At 42.1% G+C, this 16,076-nt stretch overlaps 1 protein-coding gene across 1 annotated transcript; it reads left to right on the top strand.

The window, feature by feature from the left end:
• Positions 1–4,582: 4,582 nt before the first annotated feature.
• LOC134884108 (myosin-7-like) lies at positions 4,583–14,646 on the top strand. The gene is made up of 39 exons (XM_063912772.1): positions 4,583–4,600; positions 4,686–4,727; positions 5,023–5,234; positions 5,347–5,490; positions 5,572–5,728; positions 5,821–5,848; positions 5,940–6,045; positions 6,132–6,224; positions 6,386–6,449; positions 6,545–6,643; positions 6,720–6,823; positions 6,905–7,043; positions 7,159–7,277; positions 7,365–7,514; positions 7,591–7,761; positions 7,861–8,170; positions 8,261–8,331; positions 8,402–8,607; positions 8,767–8,890; positions 8,980–9,116; positions 9,195–9,450; positions 9,545–9,787; positions 9,983–10,159; positions 10,244–10,389; positions 10,478–10,568; positions 10,664–11,053; positions 11,333–11,459; positions 11,552–11,670; positions 11,757–11,953; positions 12,088–12,271; positions 12,375–12,540; positions 12,643–12,767; positions 12,862–13,170; positions 13,253–13,456; positions 13,538–13,834; positions 13,917–14,021; positions 14,095–14,190; positions 14,285–14,419; positions 14,523–14,646. The coding sequence occupies exons 3-39, from the start codon at positions 5,031–5,033 to the stop codon at positions 14,541–14,543; spliced, it is 5,814 nt and encodes a 1,937-aa protein (XP_063768842.1). The 5' UTR covers positions 4,583–4,600; positions 4,686–4,727; positions 5,023–5,030; the 3' UTR covers positions 14,544–14,646.
• Positions 14,647–16,076: the final 1,430 nt, after the last annotated feature.

Genomic DNA, 16,076 nt, shown 5'->3' with positions numbered 1-16,076 from the left:
AAAAGAGATATGGCACAAGCTGAAAACTAAAATCATTATCAGGTGAGTATAAAAAACATCAAATGTATCAGGAAGGAAATCCATATTTCAAAACAGGCAGGCAGCAAGTTAAAAGCACACACTTTGATAAATGGGAAGGCCATCAGTGGAAATAGTCTGGTTTAATCCTGCAGAGCTAATGAATTGGAAACAGGTGTGTGGGAAGGTAAGTCTGCAGGTCTGATGAGTGTGGGTGGGAGGTGTCAGGTGAACAATAAGCCAGAGTCTGAGAGCATCTGGTGGAGGGTTTGAGGAACGTCTGGGGATTTAGACATTTGTAAGAAATTGGTATTGTTTAAATCGAGTTCATCATGTAACATTTAAAGAAGTATTTTTCCTTTAATTGCAGAAATGTGTAATTATTGCTATAATTGAAAGTTATTGTACATTTCTTTAAATCGTTTTTTGTTCTTTTTAATCCTTGTTTTATTTTGTGGTCCCTTTTTATCTTACGATTGATTTGATGTGACTGTGTTTATGTAAGCTCAGCACCAAGGCATTGACTACTGGCATTTCCAGCAGTGTGATGGCATTACTAAATGATAGAGGAACAGTACCGGTTAAAACCACAAGATGGAGATGAAGAACACAGCACAATACTCACCTGTTATTCCCGAGGAACGTTTTGTCGCACACTGAAATGCTTCTGTGTGTTTTTAAGAAAACTCTGCTTGGGGAACCAATGTAGGATCAGTTGAGCATGTAGATTAACTTACACGAGCTGGACATGTGCAAACCAATTTTTCTGAACCGTAGGCCTACTGGAAATCAGAGTTATAAAGTGAGGAGTGGTTGACAAAGGACTCGGATCTCTTATTCAAACAGCCTATTTGCCACAAAAGAAGGGCATCTAGAGCACGGAATGAACTATTCATAAGCATGTTTTCAGGAGTGTTATAAACTCCTGAAACTGCGAACGTTTTTCCATTCAGACATCTCTGTGCACAAGTGGCCGCTGATGTCAGCATGCCGTCTGTCTTTGTCTGCAGACATGGCAGCAGAGCAGGAGAGACATTGTGACGAGTGCAAGACAGCTGAGAATGAGCCTCTCAACACAGACTGGTATGTTCCATCCTGATAGAAAGAACAATGCCCTCAAGGTTAGAGGGCTCCTCTCTGAGCACGAGGTGCAGATCTGTGAAAGTTAGAGAGCAGGGCAAGATGGGTCATCATACTTTCTCCAGTCACATAAGAGCCCATCAACACCTTGTAGAGGGGCTGAACACTTTCCCCGAAGGCACTTGACCTTTACTTGCCGAAGCAATAAATCCAAGACCCCAGCACTGAGCTCAGGACCTTGTTATTTACATTGCAAGTGCTTGTTAGAATTCAGAAGCAGGCGTGAAGTGCCATGTGCCAGTTCAATGAATGCACTCTTTCTTTTTCCTAATACATGAGCAATACAATACACGAGTGGCTTTAGGATGCCAGACTGAAACATCTTTACATGCATGGATTGCTTTGTGTTTAACGCTAATTTTAAATGTTGGAAACTTCACTCACTGGCCTACAATGTTCGACAAAATACGGTACAGAGAAAACCTGATAATTCCAGATGATATGTACTGATTGTGTTTGCGCAAACTTAATCACCATTATTTCATCGGTTTCTCCACCAACATCTTTCTCTTTCAATTTTTTTTTAGGAACCCATTGGAGACAGACAACCCAAGACTAAATTTCCCAACACCCCTCTTCCAGTTTCAACAAATCATCATACATCGCTCCTCAGCTTGTCCAATAAACTGTTAAATTAATCACACAAGGTGTTGCTTTTCAATGAGCGAGTATGTGGGGAGCAGTTGAAAAGACGGATCAGAGAACAAGACCATGTCTGAGGCTAACTCTTCTATAACAGCTGAGGAATGACAGGGTTAGCTTGGTGAAAGCTAATTGGACTCCTCAGGGTTAGGGTCTGAGGCATGGGGCATCAAGTGTTGAAAAGATCTTCAATATAGAGGTCTTGGAAGAGGTTAATGTCGTCTCCGATGTCTGAGACACGTTTCCACTTTGTAGACGGCTTAACACCTCGCATCGTGCACAAATAGCTGGGTTGATCCTTGTGTTTACTCTAACCACTTGTGAATTCAGAAGATTTACACGTTGAGTTTAGGCTGTCTCCGTTCGGCTCCCAAATTGCTGGACATTAGATGTAAGGATGATAAGCGCACATGATGTCAATAGAGGGCAGTAGATTGTGTTTGGCACCAACATGGATTAATTTCTTATTCACTTTTAAATGTTTTAATTGGAAAATAAAATCAACTTTCTTAAATTGTATTTAATAGCACACACACACACACACACACACACACACACACACACACACACACACACACACACACACACACACACACACAATAGTAATGTCATTGCTGTGTGACAAAGGTCAGCGCTTCCGCCTGAGCTCAGTAGAAGTAATCCCAAAACAATTTCACAGGTTTATCTTTGTCCTCAAGGGTAAATAGAAGGAAACAATGTCAGACCAACAAGAAGGAGTGTAGAGTTCCAGTTTGAGGTAGCAGCGAGTGCCAACGTAGGGTGGTGACCTGATCGTAGAACAACAGCTGCAACTGTCACAATGTTCTCACTGAGCCTTTATTGTTCAAACCTAACCGCACTTAAGAGAAACTCAAGTATGACTGATGCAGAGGCTATTATTGTTTCTAAGTTTCTCTGATTGTTGAACACATCTTTTCTTTGGTTGACATTACTGCCCACGTCCAAAATGGAATCTATATCTGTTGAAGACGCAGCGCTGTTTTATATCTGTTATGTTGGGGGTGTGTAAGAATGAGATGGAGCCAGTAAATGTGATTCTAAGTTTGATACAAAGTGACTCACGGGGTCTTTGCAATCTGCTTCAGTGTGCCAAAGAAGGTTGTTATGGCTTGGGTAGTGTCATGTGGTTATCTCTGAGCTCCACGACAGCAGGAAAGAATGGGCCCTAAACGCCTCTCAGTATGGGTTGTACCTTAAGTGTTTTTACTTTCCGTCTCAGGAGTAACAAAACAGAAGAAACATATCAGCATTTACTGCTCTTGCACTTTCATAAGGTTTGTTGTATTTTGAGAGACTGTGGATTTTCTGAAAATGTGTCTTTTAGGGTTTGGTTGTACCAAGCCCCACGCTCACAGCCTCAAACCATAGTCCGATTATTGACATCATGGTTGCTACATAAACTTGGTACACAGCTTTTGATCCATCGCTGTTTCTTCGTTTCCAGTCTACATATTAAGCTAAGTTTTTTACTTTTGAACATGTGGCACGTGAGGGCGGTATCAATCGATCCTTTTAACTCTCAGGAAGAAAACATATTCAGTCTTTAAACTGTTTGAACACAGGCCTTTTTCCTAATGGCCCAATCTGAGATAATGCCACTCGATCCAAACTCTATTAATCACATAAAGATGATTACAATACAAAACAATACAACCCCCCCCTATGTCACATATGTCTGTTAACCACCTGCCATATCCTTCTAATTCCCATGTTGACAAACACACCAGGGCCCCTGCTGCATTTAAGAAGGCTCGTGGGGCTGTGATGACAGCAGTAGGACGCGGGCAGCTGGGAATGACAGCCAGCGTGTCCCTTGACGTGCTGAGGGATGGTACGCTGGTTGCAGACAAGCACCTGTCAAGACCTCCGAGGTCTGAAGTTGAAAGTGTTAATCTGTTTAAGTCAACGTGGCCCCAGTGCTTCTTGAGGAGGTCTTCAGGTGGTCCACTCAATAGCAGTCATTGAAGGATCTGCTCTGTTAATGGGACAGTTGTGAGAAGCCCCTTGTCATTGATAATGTGTTAAGGTGTTTGTGGTGGGGGGGGTGATAAGTGTGCTGTATGACCCTTGTATTTAAATACAGTATGGTCACTGAAACCTTTGAGAGCAGGCAGCTGTCATACCTAATCTTTTATTAAAGATGAAGGAAGGTCAGCTGAGGTCCCCTGGGAGGCCAGCTAGGCGACCACCCGGAGAAGGAATCCAAGAGAAAAATTCACAAGTTTATCTTTGTCCTCCAGGATAATAGAAGACAGACAATGACACGGTGTGTAGACACACAGACAATGCCTATTGTCATGGAGGCAAAATGGGCGATGGTCCTTTGTTCTTAAATATTCATAAGAAAGTGTTGAAAAGGTTTGGTGAAGCTATTTTATTGTCATCATTATAAACAAATCATATTTCTCTTGAGGAGCAGACAGGATCAGATCCACATACATAGTTCTGGCAAACAAATGTGGTTTAATATAATGAAAAGTAACAAACACATGGATAAGTTTTGTAATTTACTGGCTTTTCAGTCTCTTTAAGGAGAGAACTGAAATAGATGCTGATCAAAGTCAGCTCTTACATTTCAATCCACTTGCCAATGGTTACTTGCCAGTTATTTGTCTCCACAGCTTTAATCTCCAAATACAGATCTTTCTTTTTTTAATTAGCGTCCTTTGTTTCACTGCTCGTCCCTGATTGGTTGGCTGGGTGTTGATGCTCTGCCTCCAGGATGGATATAAAGAGGGGATCAGAAAGCGGGATAAGTTCGGGAACTTGGCAACTGCAGGTAAGTCCACAGACAAGTTATAACTCAACTATTATGTCACATATTGTACATACTACGTTAATATTTCAGTTGTTTCTTTTTCCAGAGACACACCAATTCAATCAACAGTAAAAGGAAAAGGAAACAGGTAAACAGTCAATGTGGTTAACTTTTCAAAATAACTTTTCTCTGAATAATGCTTACTTGAAAAAATAAATCCCAGTTCACAGTCTTGATTATCATAGTTCATAGGAACACTGTTTTCTTATTTTAGGAATTTTTACAAAACTGCCTGGATATTCTCTACAATAATATAGAAATGCATTCAATCACCAACCCTAACTTACAACACATTTCTTTATAAGTCATACACAGATTGTTTATGTTGTACAACAACTACCAAAGGGACCATGCAACCAAAAATAAAATGTGTTGGTTCACAGCCTTCAAGATGGCAGCCGACGCCCTGATGGCAGAGTTTGGGGCTGCTGCTTCCTTCCTGAGAAAGTCAGATAGGGAGCGTCTGGAGGCCCAAACCCGAGTCTTTGACATAAAGAAGGAATGTTTTGTGCCTGACCCTGAAGTGGAGTACGTTAAAGCCCTAGTCACTCTAAGAGATGGTAACAAAGTCACCGTTGAAACTGAGTTTGGAAAAGTAAGTATATTGATACTGACAAACTGAGGTGGGAGAGTGGTTGTTTCATTGTGAACTTGATGAGTTTTTTGACAGTTTAAAGTGAAATATTCCCTGTGGTAAATGATTTCAGACTGTAGTCCATAAGGAGGAAGATATTAACCCTCAGAACCCGCCAAAGTTTGATAAAATTGAAGACATGGCGATGTTCACCTTCCTCCATGAACCTGCTGTGCTGTTCAACCTCAAAGAGCGTTACGCAGCATGGATGATCTACGTGAGTTTGACAGCCGATCTTCTACTGCATGAAATCTTAATCCAATAAATAATGAGGGGTTTTATCTGTCTTTGTCCACAGACCTACTCAGGGCTGTTCTGTGTGACTGTCAACCCCTACAAGTGGCTGCCAGTCTACGATCAGCAGGTGGTCAACGCCTACAGAGGGAAGAAGAGGAGTGAAGCTCCTCCTCACATCTACTCCATCTCTGACAATGCCTACCAGTACATGTTGTCAGGTATGTCAGGCTCTTTGTAATGCAATGCTTTGTAATCTCTGACACCATCCTAGCATGTTAAAAAGGACTGAACATTGTTGTAAATCTTGCAGACAGAGAAAACCAGTCTGTCCTTATCACGTGAGTATTTCATAAGTGATTCCCTTTTGAGTACTGTTTATGTTTTGGTCTTCATGACATGTTTAGTTCACACGTCTGTTTTCTTCTGCAGCGGAGAATCTGGTGCAGGAAAGACTGTGAACACCAAGAGAGTCATCCAGTACTTTGCCAGCATCGCAGCTGTTGCTGGCAAGAAGGATGCTGCTCAGGAGAAAAAGGTTGGTTTGATTTGGAACATTATGAAAAGCGTTATACATTTATTCTTTATTTTATACCTACATTTTTGCATCTATTAAATCTGCAGGGCACCCTGGAAGATCAAATCATCCAGGCCAACCCTGCTCTGGAGGCCTTTGGCAATGCCAAGACCATCAGAAATGACAACTCCTCCAGATTTGTGAGTTTCCTTATTCAGATTTGATTAAAGATGCTCTGATTTTCATATTGTGCCCAACAGTGCCCCAAACTCAAATATCCTCCCTGCTGGGGTAGTAACACATCTAGGACCTTATCTTTTAAGTAAGATTTTTTTAATGGTTCAATCTGATTTTCTCACAGGGTAAATTCATCCGAATCCACTTTGGTATCAGTGGAAAGTTGTCTTCTGCTGACATTGAGACATGTAAGCAATGTGACATAAACATCTCCATTGTGCAGCACACAGCCCTGGAAGAATGTTGTCTATATCACATCATCTCATTATGTATTTTTTGCCAGATCTACTGGAGAAATCTCGTGTCACTTATCAGCTCAAGGCTGAAAGAGACTACCACATCTTCTACCAGATTCTGTCCCAGAAGAAACCAGAACTGCTGGGTGAGTCCTCGATAAACCGTGTATTTGAACGTATAGAAACGCCACAAGCTTGGACTCAAACTGTTTTCTTTAACAGAAATGCTGCTAATCACCAACAACCCCTATGACTACGCCTTCATCTCCCAAGGAGAGACTACCGTAGCCTCCATTGATGATGCAGATGAGCTGATAGCTACTGATGTAAATGATACGTAGTGTTTGTTAAAAGCTCCACATGTAAAGTTTCACAACCATTTACAAGTTACATTTTTGTTGTTTAAGGATGCTTTTGATGTCCTGGGCTTTACCCAAGAAGAGAAGAACGGCATCTACAAAATGACTGGTGCTGTCATGCATTTTGGAAACATGAAATTTAAACAGAAGCAGAGGGAGGAGCAAGCAGAGGCTGATGGCACAGAGGGTAAAGGACCTTTAGTTTACTTTTATTCTCCTAAAACAAGAATGTAACTACCAGAAAGTCGTGCCTTTTTGCCACAAAATGACGTTGATTTTCCCTGTGACGAAATCCATTCCAGATACGGACAAAGTTGCATATCTGATGGGCTTGAACTCTGCTGACCTCATCAAGGGCCTCTGTCACCCAAGAGTGAAAGTAGGCAATGAGTGGGTCACCAAAGGTCAAAATGTGCAGCAAGTGAGTTGACAATGCAAGCAATTAATCAGCGCTTTAAAACAAAGAATGTGACATTTACATTTGAATGGATTTTATGCAATTATTTAGGTGAACTATTCTATTGGAGCACTGGCCAAGTCAGTGTACGAGAAAATGTTCCTGTGGATGGTGGTGAGAATCAACCAATCTCTGGAGACAAAGCAACCCCGCCAGTACTTCATCGGTGTACTGGACATTGCTGGATTTGAGATCTTTGATGTGAGTATAAAAGGTTATATGGACTTGTAAGGATAGAAATACTTTTCTAACGTCTGTCTTTCAATGCTCTTCCTAGTTCAACACCTTTGAGCAACTGTGCATCAACTACACTAATGAGAAGCTGCAGCAGTTCTTCAACCATCACATGTTTGTGCTGGAACAAGAAGAGTACAAGAAGGAGGGCATTGTGTGGGAGTTCATTGACTTTGGTATGGACTTGGCAGCCTGCATTGAACTCATTGAGAAGGTTGGTGCTGAAATAAACTTCAGAATTTATGAAACAAATGTAAGTTATACTTTTTGACTGGTTTACATGCAAATCATTCTAATTGATTCCTTACCCCAGCCCATGGGTATCATGTCCATCCTTGAAGAGGAGTGCATGTTTCCCAAAGCCAGTGACGCAACATTTAAAGCCAAGCTGTATGACAACCATCTGGGTAAAAGTCCAAACTTCCAGAAGCCCAGGGCAGTGAAGGGGAAAGCAGAGGCTCATTTCTCCCTTGTTCACTATGCTGGTACTGTTGATTACAACATCGCTAACTGGCTGGTGAAGAACAAGGACCCGCTGAATGAGACGGTGGTGGGATTGTTTCAGAAGTCCAACCTGAAGTTACTGGGTATCCTGTTTGCTGGGTATGCAAGTGCAGATTCAGGTAAGAGATCTTAAACATCATTCCTTCTCTAGAACATCAACGAGGAAGAAAATTAGACTTACCTTTTATACGATTTCCATACAACCATAGATACAGGAGGCAAAGGAAAGGGAGGAAAGAAGAAAGGCTCTTCCTTCCAGACTGTATCTGCACTGCACAGGGTAAAACATGTGGTATATATGCCTAATTTGGTTTGTGGGACCTTTTAATATGTATTGTCTTGATTTACAGGAGAACTTGAACAAACTGATGACCAATCTCAGGTCAACTCACCCCCACTTTGTGCGCTGCATCATCCCCAATGAGACCAAGACTCCGGGGGCGATGGAGAATCCTCTGGTCATGCACCAGTTGCGCTGTAACGGTGTGCTGGAAGGCATCAGGATCTGCAGGAAGGGATTCCCTAACAGGATCCAGTATGGAGACTTCAAACAAAGGCAATGATTTCGCCTTTTTCTTTCACAAATCTTTTAGTTCACATGGACATCAGTTCTGTAACCTAGGGTCATTTTGGTTCGCAGCATGGGATATATAATTCAATTGTTCATTTGCAAGCATATTTAGTCATTGTAATAATATTGGTCGTATTGTTTCAGATATCGCATACTCAACCCTAACGCTATCCCTGACGGACAGTTCATTGACAATAAGAAAGGAGCAGAGAAACTTTTGGGCTCTTTGGATATTGACCATGAGCAGTATAGGCTGGGACACACAAAGGTTGGTTCTGTTTACCAAGAGGAGGATTTAATGTTAGTATAACTAATTGTTTAAGGGAAATGTCAAGATAAATGTTCTGTGAATTTCAGGTATTCTTTAAAGCCGGTTTGCTTGGTCTTCTTGAGGAGATGAGGGATGATCGTCTCTCTCTCATTATCACCGGCATTCAAGCGAGATCCAGAGGAGTACTCGCTAGAATTGAGTTCCAGAAAATTATGGAGCGCAGGTTGGTGCTTAACTTTTAACACTTACTGTAATCAGACAAGGTGAAAAAAGTATTGACGCTCACAGATGTGGTCTCCAGGGAAGCCATACTGGTGGTCCAGTGGAACGTGCGAGCCTTCATGAGCGTCAAGAATTGGCCCTGGATGAAGATGTACTTCAAGATCAAACCTCTGCTGAAATCAGCTGAGACCGAGAAGGAGATGGCAAACATGAAGGAGGAGTTCATGAAGCTCAAAGAGGCTTACGCTAAATCTGAGGCCCGCAAGAAAGAGCTTGAGGAAAAGATGGTCACCCTTCTCCAAGAGAAGAACGACCTGCAGCTCCACGTTCAAACTGTAAGATCAGTCATTCATTTTTCATTAAACGTACAGAGTTGTACTTATAAAAACGTGAATGAATAACAACATTTGTAAAATCTGATGTCTATAGGAACAAGACAATCTCTCAGATGCTGAGGAGCGCTGTGAGGGTCTGATCAAGAGTAAGATCCAGCTTGAGGCCAAAGGCAAAGAGCTGACAGAGAGGCTGGAAGATGAAGAGGAGATGAATTCAGAGCTGACTGCTAAGAAGAGAAAGCTGGAGGACGAGTGTTCAGAACTCAAGAAGGACATAGATGATCTGGAGCTGACTCTGGCTAAAGTGGAAAAGGAAAAGCATGCCACAGAGAACAAGGTAATGTCAGCCACATACAATTATACCTAGGCTGCAGTTTTAGTGCCTTTTTAAGTTCTGTTTTGGTTTTATAGTGAACAACTTTACTCTTTAAAATCAGTCAGTCATCAGGCAGGTTTGAGGACCAGATACATGTATTTGTTAATCATGTTTCTATATTCCTGATTCTTAATCAGCTGTGATCTGTTTTCTAAGGTTAAAAACATGACTGAGGAGATGGCAGCTTTGGATGAAATCATTGCTAAGTTGACCAAAGAGAAGAAAGCTCTTCAGGAGGCTCATCAGCAAACGCTGGACGACCTGCAGTGTGAGGAGGACAAGGTCAACTCTCTGACCAAGGCCAAAACCAAGCTGGAACAGCAAGTCGATGACGTGAGTACCGTAGTATTTGTGACTAAATCTCAAGTTGTGGAGCAATGATATGTGGGAAATGTTCGAATTGATGTTATATGTTAGCTTGAAGGATCATTGGAGCAAGAGAAGAAAGTCAGGATGGATCTGGAAAGAGCCAAGAGAAAACTGGAAGGGGACTTAAAGTTAACCCAAGAAAATTTGATGGATCTGGAGAATGACAAGCAGCAGCTGGAGGAAAAACTCAAAAAGTATAACTTATCTTTTATAATCTCACACTCAATGCCCAGTGTGCAACAAAGGCTGATTACTAACATGAACCCTTTATCCTTTTTGTAGGAAAGACTTTGAAATCAGCCAGTATTTAGGTAAGATTGAGGATGAACAGGCCATGGGGGCTCAACTCCAGAAGAAACTGAAGGAGTTACAGGTAACTGCACAATTAAAGCTTATTGGTTGTGGTTATTCTCCTTAAAAATGTGACTTCCAACTCCAAATTTTAAACACATGATGATTTTTTTAAAGGCTCGCATTGAAGAGCTTGAGGAAGAACTGGAGTCGGAGCGAGCCGCTAGAGCCAAGGTGGAGAAACAGAGGTCTGACCTGGCCAGAGAGCTGGAGGAGATCAGTGAGAGGCTGGAGGAGGCCGGAGGAGCCACTTCTGCCCAGATCGAGATGAACAAGAAGAGGGAGGCTGAGTTTCAGAAGATGCGCAGAGACCTCGAAGAGGCAACTCTGCAGCATGAGGCTACTACTGCTACCCTCAGAAAGAAAAACGCGGACAGCGTGGCTGACCTGGGAGAGCAGATTGACAACCTGCAGAGAGTCAAACAGAAGCTGGAGAAAGAGAAAAGTGAGCTCAGACTGGAGCTGGATGATGTGGTGTCCAACGTGGAGCAGATTGCCAAATTAAAGGTAAAACAAAGCAACACAAATGAAAAGCATGCTTCTCCTTTTGGGGATTATGCAGAATTCCCCAAGTGTTGTCCCTCTCATGTCTGTTGTGGTTAATATGAAGCTACTGGTTAACTTGGATTAGCACAGTCAAGATGTTATCTTTGGGTAAACCCAGGTTAGCTGATAGCAATATTATGCTAAGCTAAGACCACTTGTTACTGGCTTAATGAAACAGAAAACTCTATTGGGTTGTAGATGTTGTACGAGTTGCTTAATAATATGACTTGCTTTACTCAGACCAACCTGGAGAAAATGTGTCGCACCCTGGAGGATCAGATGACTGAATACAAGACGAAATCAGAGGAAGGCCAACGCATCATTAATGACCTCACCATGCAAAAAGCAAAGCTTCAAACTGAAACTGGTAATCATTTAAAAAACACACACAATTATGTGGCGTTTCTACTGTTAGATTATGTTTAGGAAATAAAGATATACCACCTTTTTATTTTACAGGTGAGTTAACCAGGCAGCTGGAAGAGAAGAGTGCTTTTGTATCTCAGCTGACCAGAGGAAAGCAGTCTTCGACTCAGCAGATTGAAGACCTCAAGAGACAGCTGGAGGAGGAAGTCAAGGTAGCTGTTTAACTACTTGTATAGAATGTAGGGCATAATCAGTGCTAGAAAAATGACGTGACCTTATGTTTTTTTTTAAATCAAAGGCAAAGAATGCACTTGCCCATGCAGTGCAGTCTGCTCGCCATGACTGTGATTTATTGAGGGAGCAGTATGAGGAGGAGCAGGAGGCCAAAGGTGAGCTCCAACGCAGTTTGTCCAAGGCAAACTCTGAGGTGGCTCAGTGGAGGACCAAGTACGAAACGGATGCCATCCAGAGAACTGAGGAGCTGGAAGAAGCTAAGTAAGGATCCAGTTGATTATTAGCATATCATATTGATCCATCTTAGGACAGTTCCAACACTTCTACCTACTTATTTAATTTTATCAGTCATCTAATGTAATCTAATAGTTAGATTTTTGCATTTGTGCTTTTAGGAAAAAGCTGACTCAACGCTTACAGGATGCGGAAGAATCTGTTGAAGCTAGTAATGCTAAATGTTCCTCCCTGGAGAAAACCAAACACAGGCTTCAGGGTGAGATAGAAGATCTCATGGTGGATGTGGAGAGATCTAATGCTGCTGCTGCAGCTCTGGACAAGAAGCAAAGAAACTTTGACAAGGTAAATACACATAAAATAACATCCTGAAGTAAACTCTCCTACACAATAAAGCATAAATGTACAGATGAATAACAGGGCCTTTTTTCATTTGCAATTTTATCAGGTCCTGGCTGAGTGGAAGCAGAAGTATGAGGAGTGCCAGACAGAGCTGGAAGGTTCCCAGAAAGAGGCTCGTTCTCTCAGCACTGAGATGTTCAAACTGAAGAACTCTTATGAAGAATCTCTGGATCATCTGGAGACCATGAAAAGAGAAAACAAGAATCTCCAAGGTTTGAAGATATAATTGTACTTGATTCATATTTTAACATACACTTAAATACATTGGACTGGGTACCTAGGATAGTCAAATGAATGTATTTGAACAAAAACAGAGGAAATTTCGGACATGACTGAGCAACTTGGTGAGGGAGGAAAGACCATCCATGAGCTGGAGAAGAATCGCAAACAGCTGGAGCAGGAGAAGGCTGAGATACAATCTGCTTTAGAGGAAGCAGAGGTAAACAAAACCATTTTCTTTTTAATGTTCACTTCTCTGGAATAACCTCTCTGAGGCTTTGAAACACAAACTGTGATTTGGTGTTTTTTAACAGAGTTCCCTCGAGCATGAGGAGAGTAAGATCCTCCGAGCGCAGCTTGAGTTCAACCAGGTGAAGGCTGAATTTGAGCGGAAGCTGGCTGAGAAGGAGGAGGAGATGGAGCAGTCCAAGCGCAACAGTCAGAGAGCGGTGGACACTCTGCAGAGCTCGCTGGATGCTGAGACTCGCAGCAGGAACGAGGCTCTCAGGATAAAAAAGAAGATGGAGGGAGACCTCAATGAGATGGAGATCCAGCTGAGCCTGGCCAACAGGCAGGCAGCAGAGGCTCAGAAGCAGCTCAAAGCAATCCATTCTCACCTCAAGGTACAGAAGAGACGTTACATGCTGTCTTTCTTCTATTAATTATTGGAATAAAGGATTAAAAGATGTTCAAAAATCTTTTCAGGATGCGCAGCTGCAGCTGGATGATTCTCTCCGGGTCAATGATGATCTGAAGGAGAACATTGCTATTGTGGAGAGACGTAGCAACCTGCAGCAGGCCGAGCTTGATGAGCTGAGGTCCTTGGTGGAGCAGACGGAGAGAGGACGTAAACTGGCTGAGCAGGAGCTGCTGGATGTCAGCGAGAGAGTTCAGCTGCTGTACTCTCAGGTATGTCAAACATCACGTCACGGGTATACCCATGTTGCATACTAGCTTTTGCTAAAAGTAAACATGTATGATTCTGTGCAGAACACCAGCCTGCTGAACCAGAAGAAGAAGCTTGAATGTGACACTGCTCAGCTTCAGAATGAGGTAGAGGAGGCAGTGCAGGAGTGCAGAAATGCTGAGGAGAAGGCCAAGAAGGCCATTACTGATGCTGCTATGATGGCAGAGGAGCTGAAGAAGGAACAGGACACCAGCTCTCACCTGGAGCGTATGAAGAAGAACATGGAGCAAACCATCAAAGACCTGCAGCACCGTCTGGATGAAGCGGAGCAAATCGCCATGAAAGGTGGCAAGAAGCAGATCCAGAAACTGGAGGCCAGAGTGAGTATCTCTAACTTCCCCTGTGTTGCCTCACATTACCAGTGTACAGTACAATGAATCATCAATGTCTGTTCGTTTAAAGGTGAGAGAGTTGGAAAATGAGGTGGATATGGAGCAAAAGAGGAGCAGTGACTCAGTGAAAGGTATCCGCAAGTACGAGAGGCGCATCAAAGAGCTCACCTACCAGGTACAGTGATAAACATTCACCTAAAAATGAAGCTATGCTTTAATAGGCAATAACGTATGTAATTATTTAACAGGCGGATGAGGACAAAAAGAATCTGAGCCGTCTGCAGGACTTGGTGGATAAACTGCAACTGAAGGTTAAATCTTACAAGAGAACTGCAGAAGAGGCTGTAAGCAAAGACACTACACCTTCCCCTACTGATATATGGTCTATTTGCCTCTTTATGAAACAATACAAGTCAACATGCACTCATCTTTATTCAGGAGGAGCATGCCAATGGAAATCTGGGCAAGTTGCGCAAGTTACAGCATGAGTTTGAGGAAGCAGAGGAGCGAGCCGACATCGCAGAGACTCAGGTCAACAAGCTGAGGGCTAAGAGCCGTGACATTGGTGTTAAGGTCAGTGATCACTGTGCAATATATAGAACTGCATTTTGAAATAATGCAGTTGCAGCTGAGTACATGAAATGAGTTGGCATCTAAAATGTTTTTCTTTGCACAGAAAGCACACGATGAAGAGTGAAGCCTTCAACAGGATCTTCAAAAACATGGTTTGAGTGTAGATTTAGTTTCTTTATTCTCCATGCAACATGAGTGGGATAAAGAATAAATGAATGCAAAACGTTGTTTGTATTTTCTGTCTTTGAAACAGCTTTTAAAAGGAGATAGGTGAGTCTGCACTAAAAAGAAAAAAATGAAAGCCCTCTGAGGGAGTCTTTGTCATAAACTGAATGCAGCACCTCCCAACAACCAAACAAGAGTTGCTTTTGTAAGAGCCGCTTTTCATGTTTTGACAAGAGAAGTGAAAAGTTCAATCGTGCTCCTAACAGCTGCGAGTGGTTGAGAGCTGCTTACAGTTTCTGAATATAATCAAGCTGCTGACAAAATGGTGGATCAGTTGATCCAAACAGTGTGTTTTTTAAGGTTCATTGCAAACACACACACGACTATTGAACCAAACAAATGAAAATGTAAACAAGCAACTGAGATGACTTACTCTCAGCCACCACTAGATGGTCAAAGAGCTCCAATAACAAGAATGTATGTATCCATAATAAAGGACAACACCAGTTTTGAACAGCCAGTGCATATTACTAGGTAACAGTTATTATTGCAAGTCTGCTAAATTTGTATTTGGAAGAATGATTTGTCCTACCTTTTATAGGTAAGAATTGAACACCTAAACAACATATATTTATAGGGGCCTGACATTCACTGAGTAAATAAGTCAAGTATATCCGGCTGCATTCCCGTAGACCAAACTAATAGCCTATCTGTTTGTTTCATCTTTGGGAAATCAGCCGGCAAAGCCCTTAAATATCCCTGGTTGAGTTCTCTATCACTGTACAAGGTAAACTCACCGTCAACCTCTCATCAGCTCAGTGCCATGAAATATTTTTTACATAGAGAACCCAGGTTTTTGGATGAGGCTGCTGGTGGGAGGTAGTGTTGCACTTTTCCTATAAGGACACGGAATAGAAAAAACAGGCTCAAAATCATTGTTACTATGACACATAATGACAAGCAGCCAGGCCTTTCCCAGTTGATGTCATGGCTAATAACACGAAGCAGATTGCGTTGTTGCACTGTGAACGTTTCTCTGGTACAAATCATGCAGGGAAGAGATAAACAACGACGCAAATTACACTGCCAGCAAGCATAGAAATATAGCAACAACTGTACAAATCCACCCAGTCTGGATGTTTTACCCCACCATCACCATAACAGTTTGTGTTGTCACAGCTAAGGGGAACTCCCTCTTGTATAATGTGAAACTGTTGAAGCCCCACCTATAGCAGGCACTTTTTTAAAGTAGATAGCAAGGCAAAGCATTGTGATTAATAATTTCATCAAAAACCTGCAGAATGGAATGTGGCATTGGGCACCTAATCTTCTGTTGGACATGCAAATAAGCGGCATACCTTTTCACTTACGATTACATGTAAATACTAAGGAAGAACACCATATTTGTTAAAGTTATATAATGTAACATAAAGCAGCAAGTCAAATTACTCAGCTAAAACCCTAAAACACATACAGTAGATCAAAAAAAGAG

This window comes from Eleginops maclovinus, chromosome 21 (assembly GCF_036324505.1).
Source record: "Eleginops maclovinus isolate JMC-PN-2008 ecotype Puerto Natales chromosome 21, JC_Emac_rtc_rv5, whole genome shotgun sequence".
NCBI lineage: Eukaryota > Metazoa > Chordata > Actinopteri > Perciformes > Eleginopidae > Eleginops > Eleginops maclovinus.
This window is presented reverse-complemented; position numbering and strand designations above follow the sequence as displayed.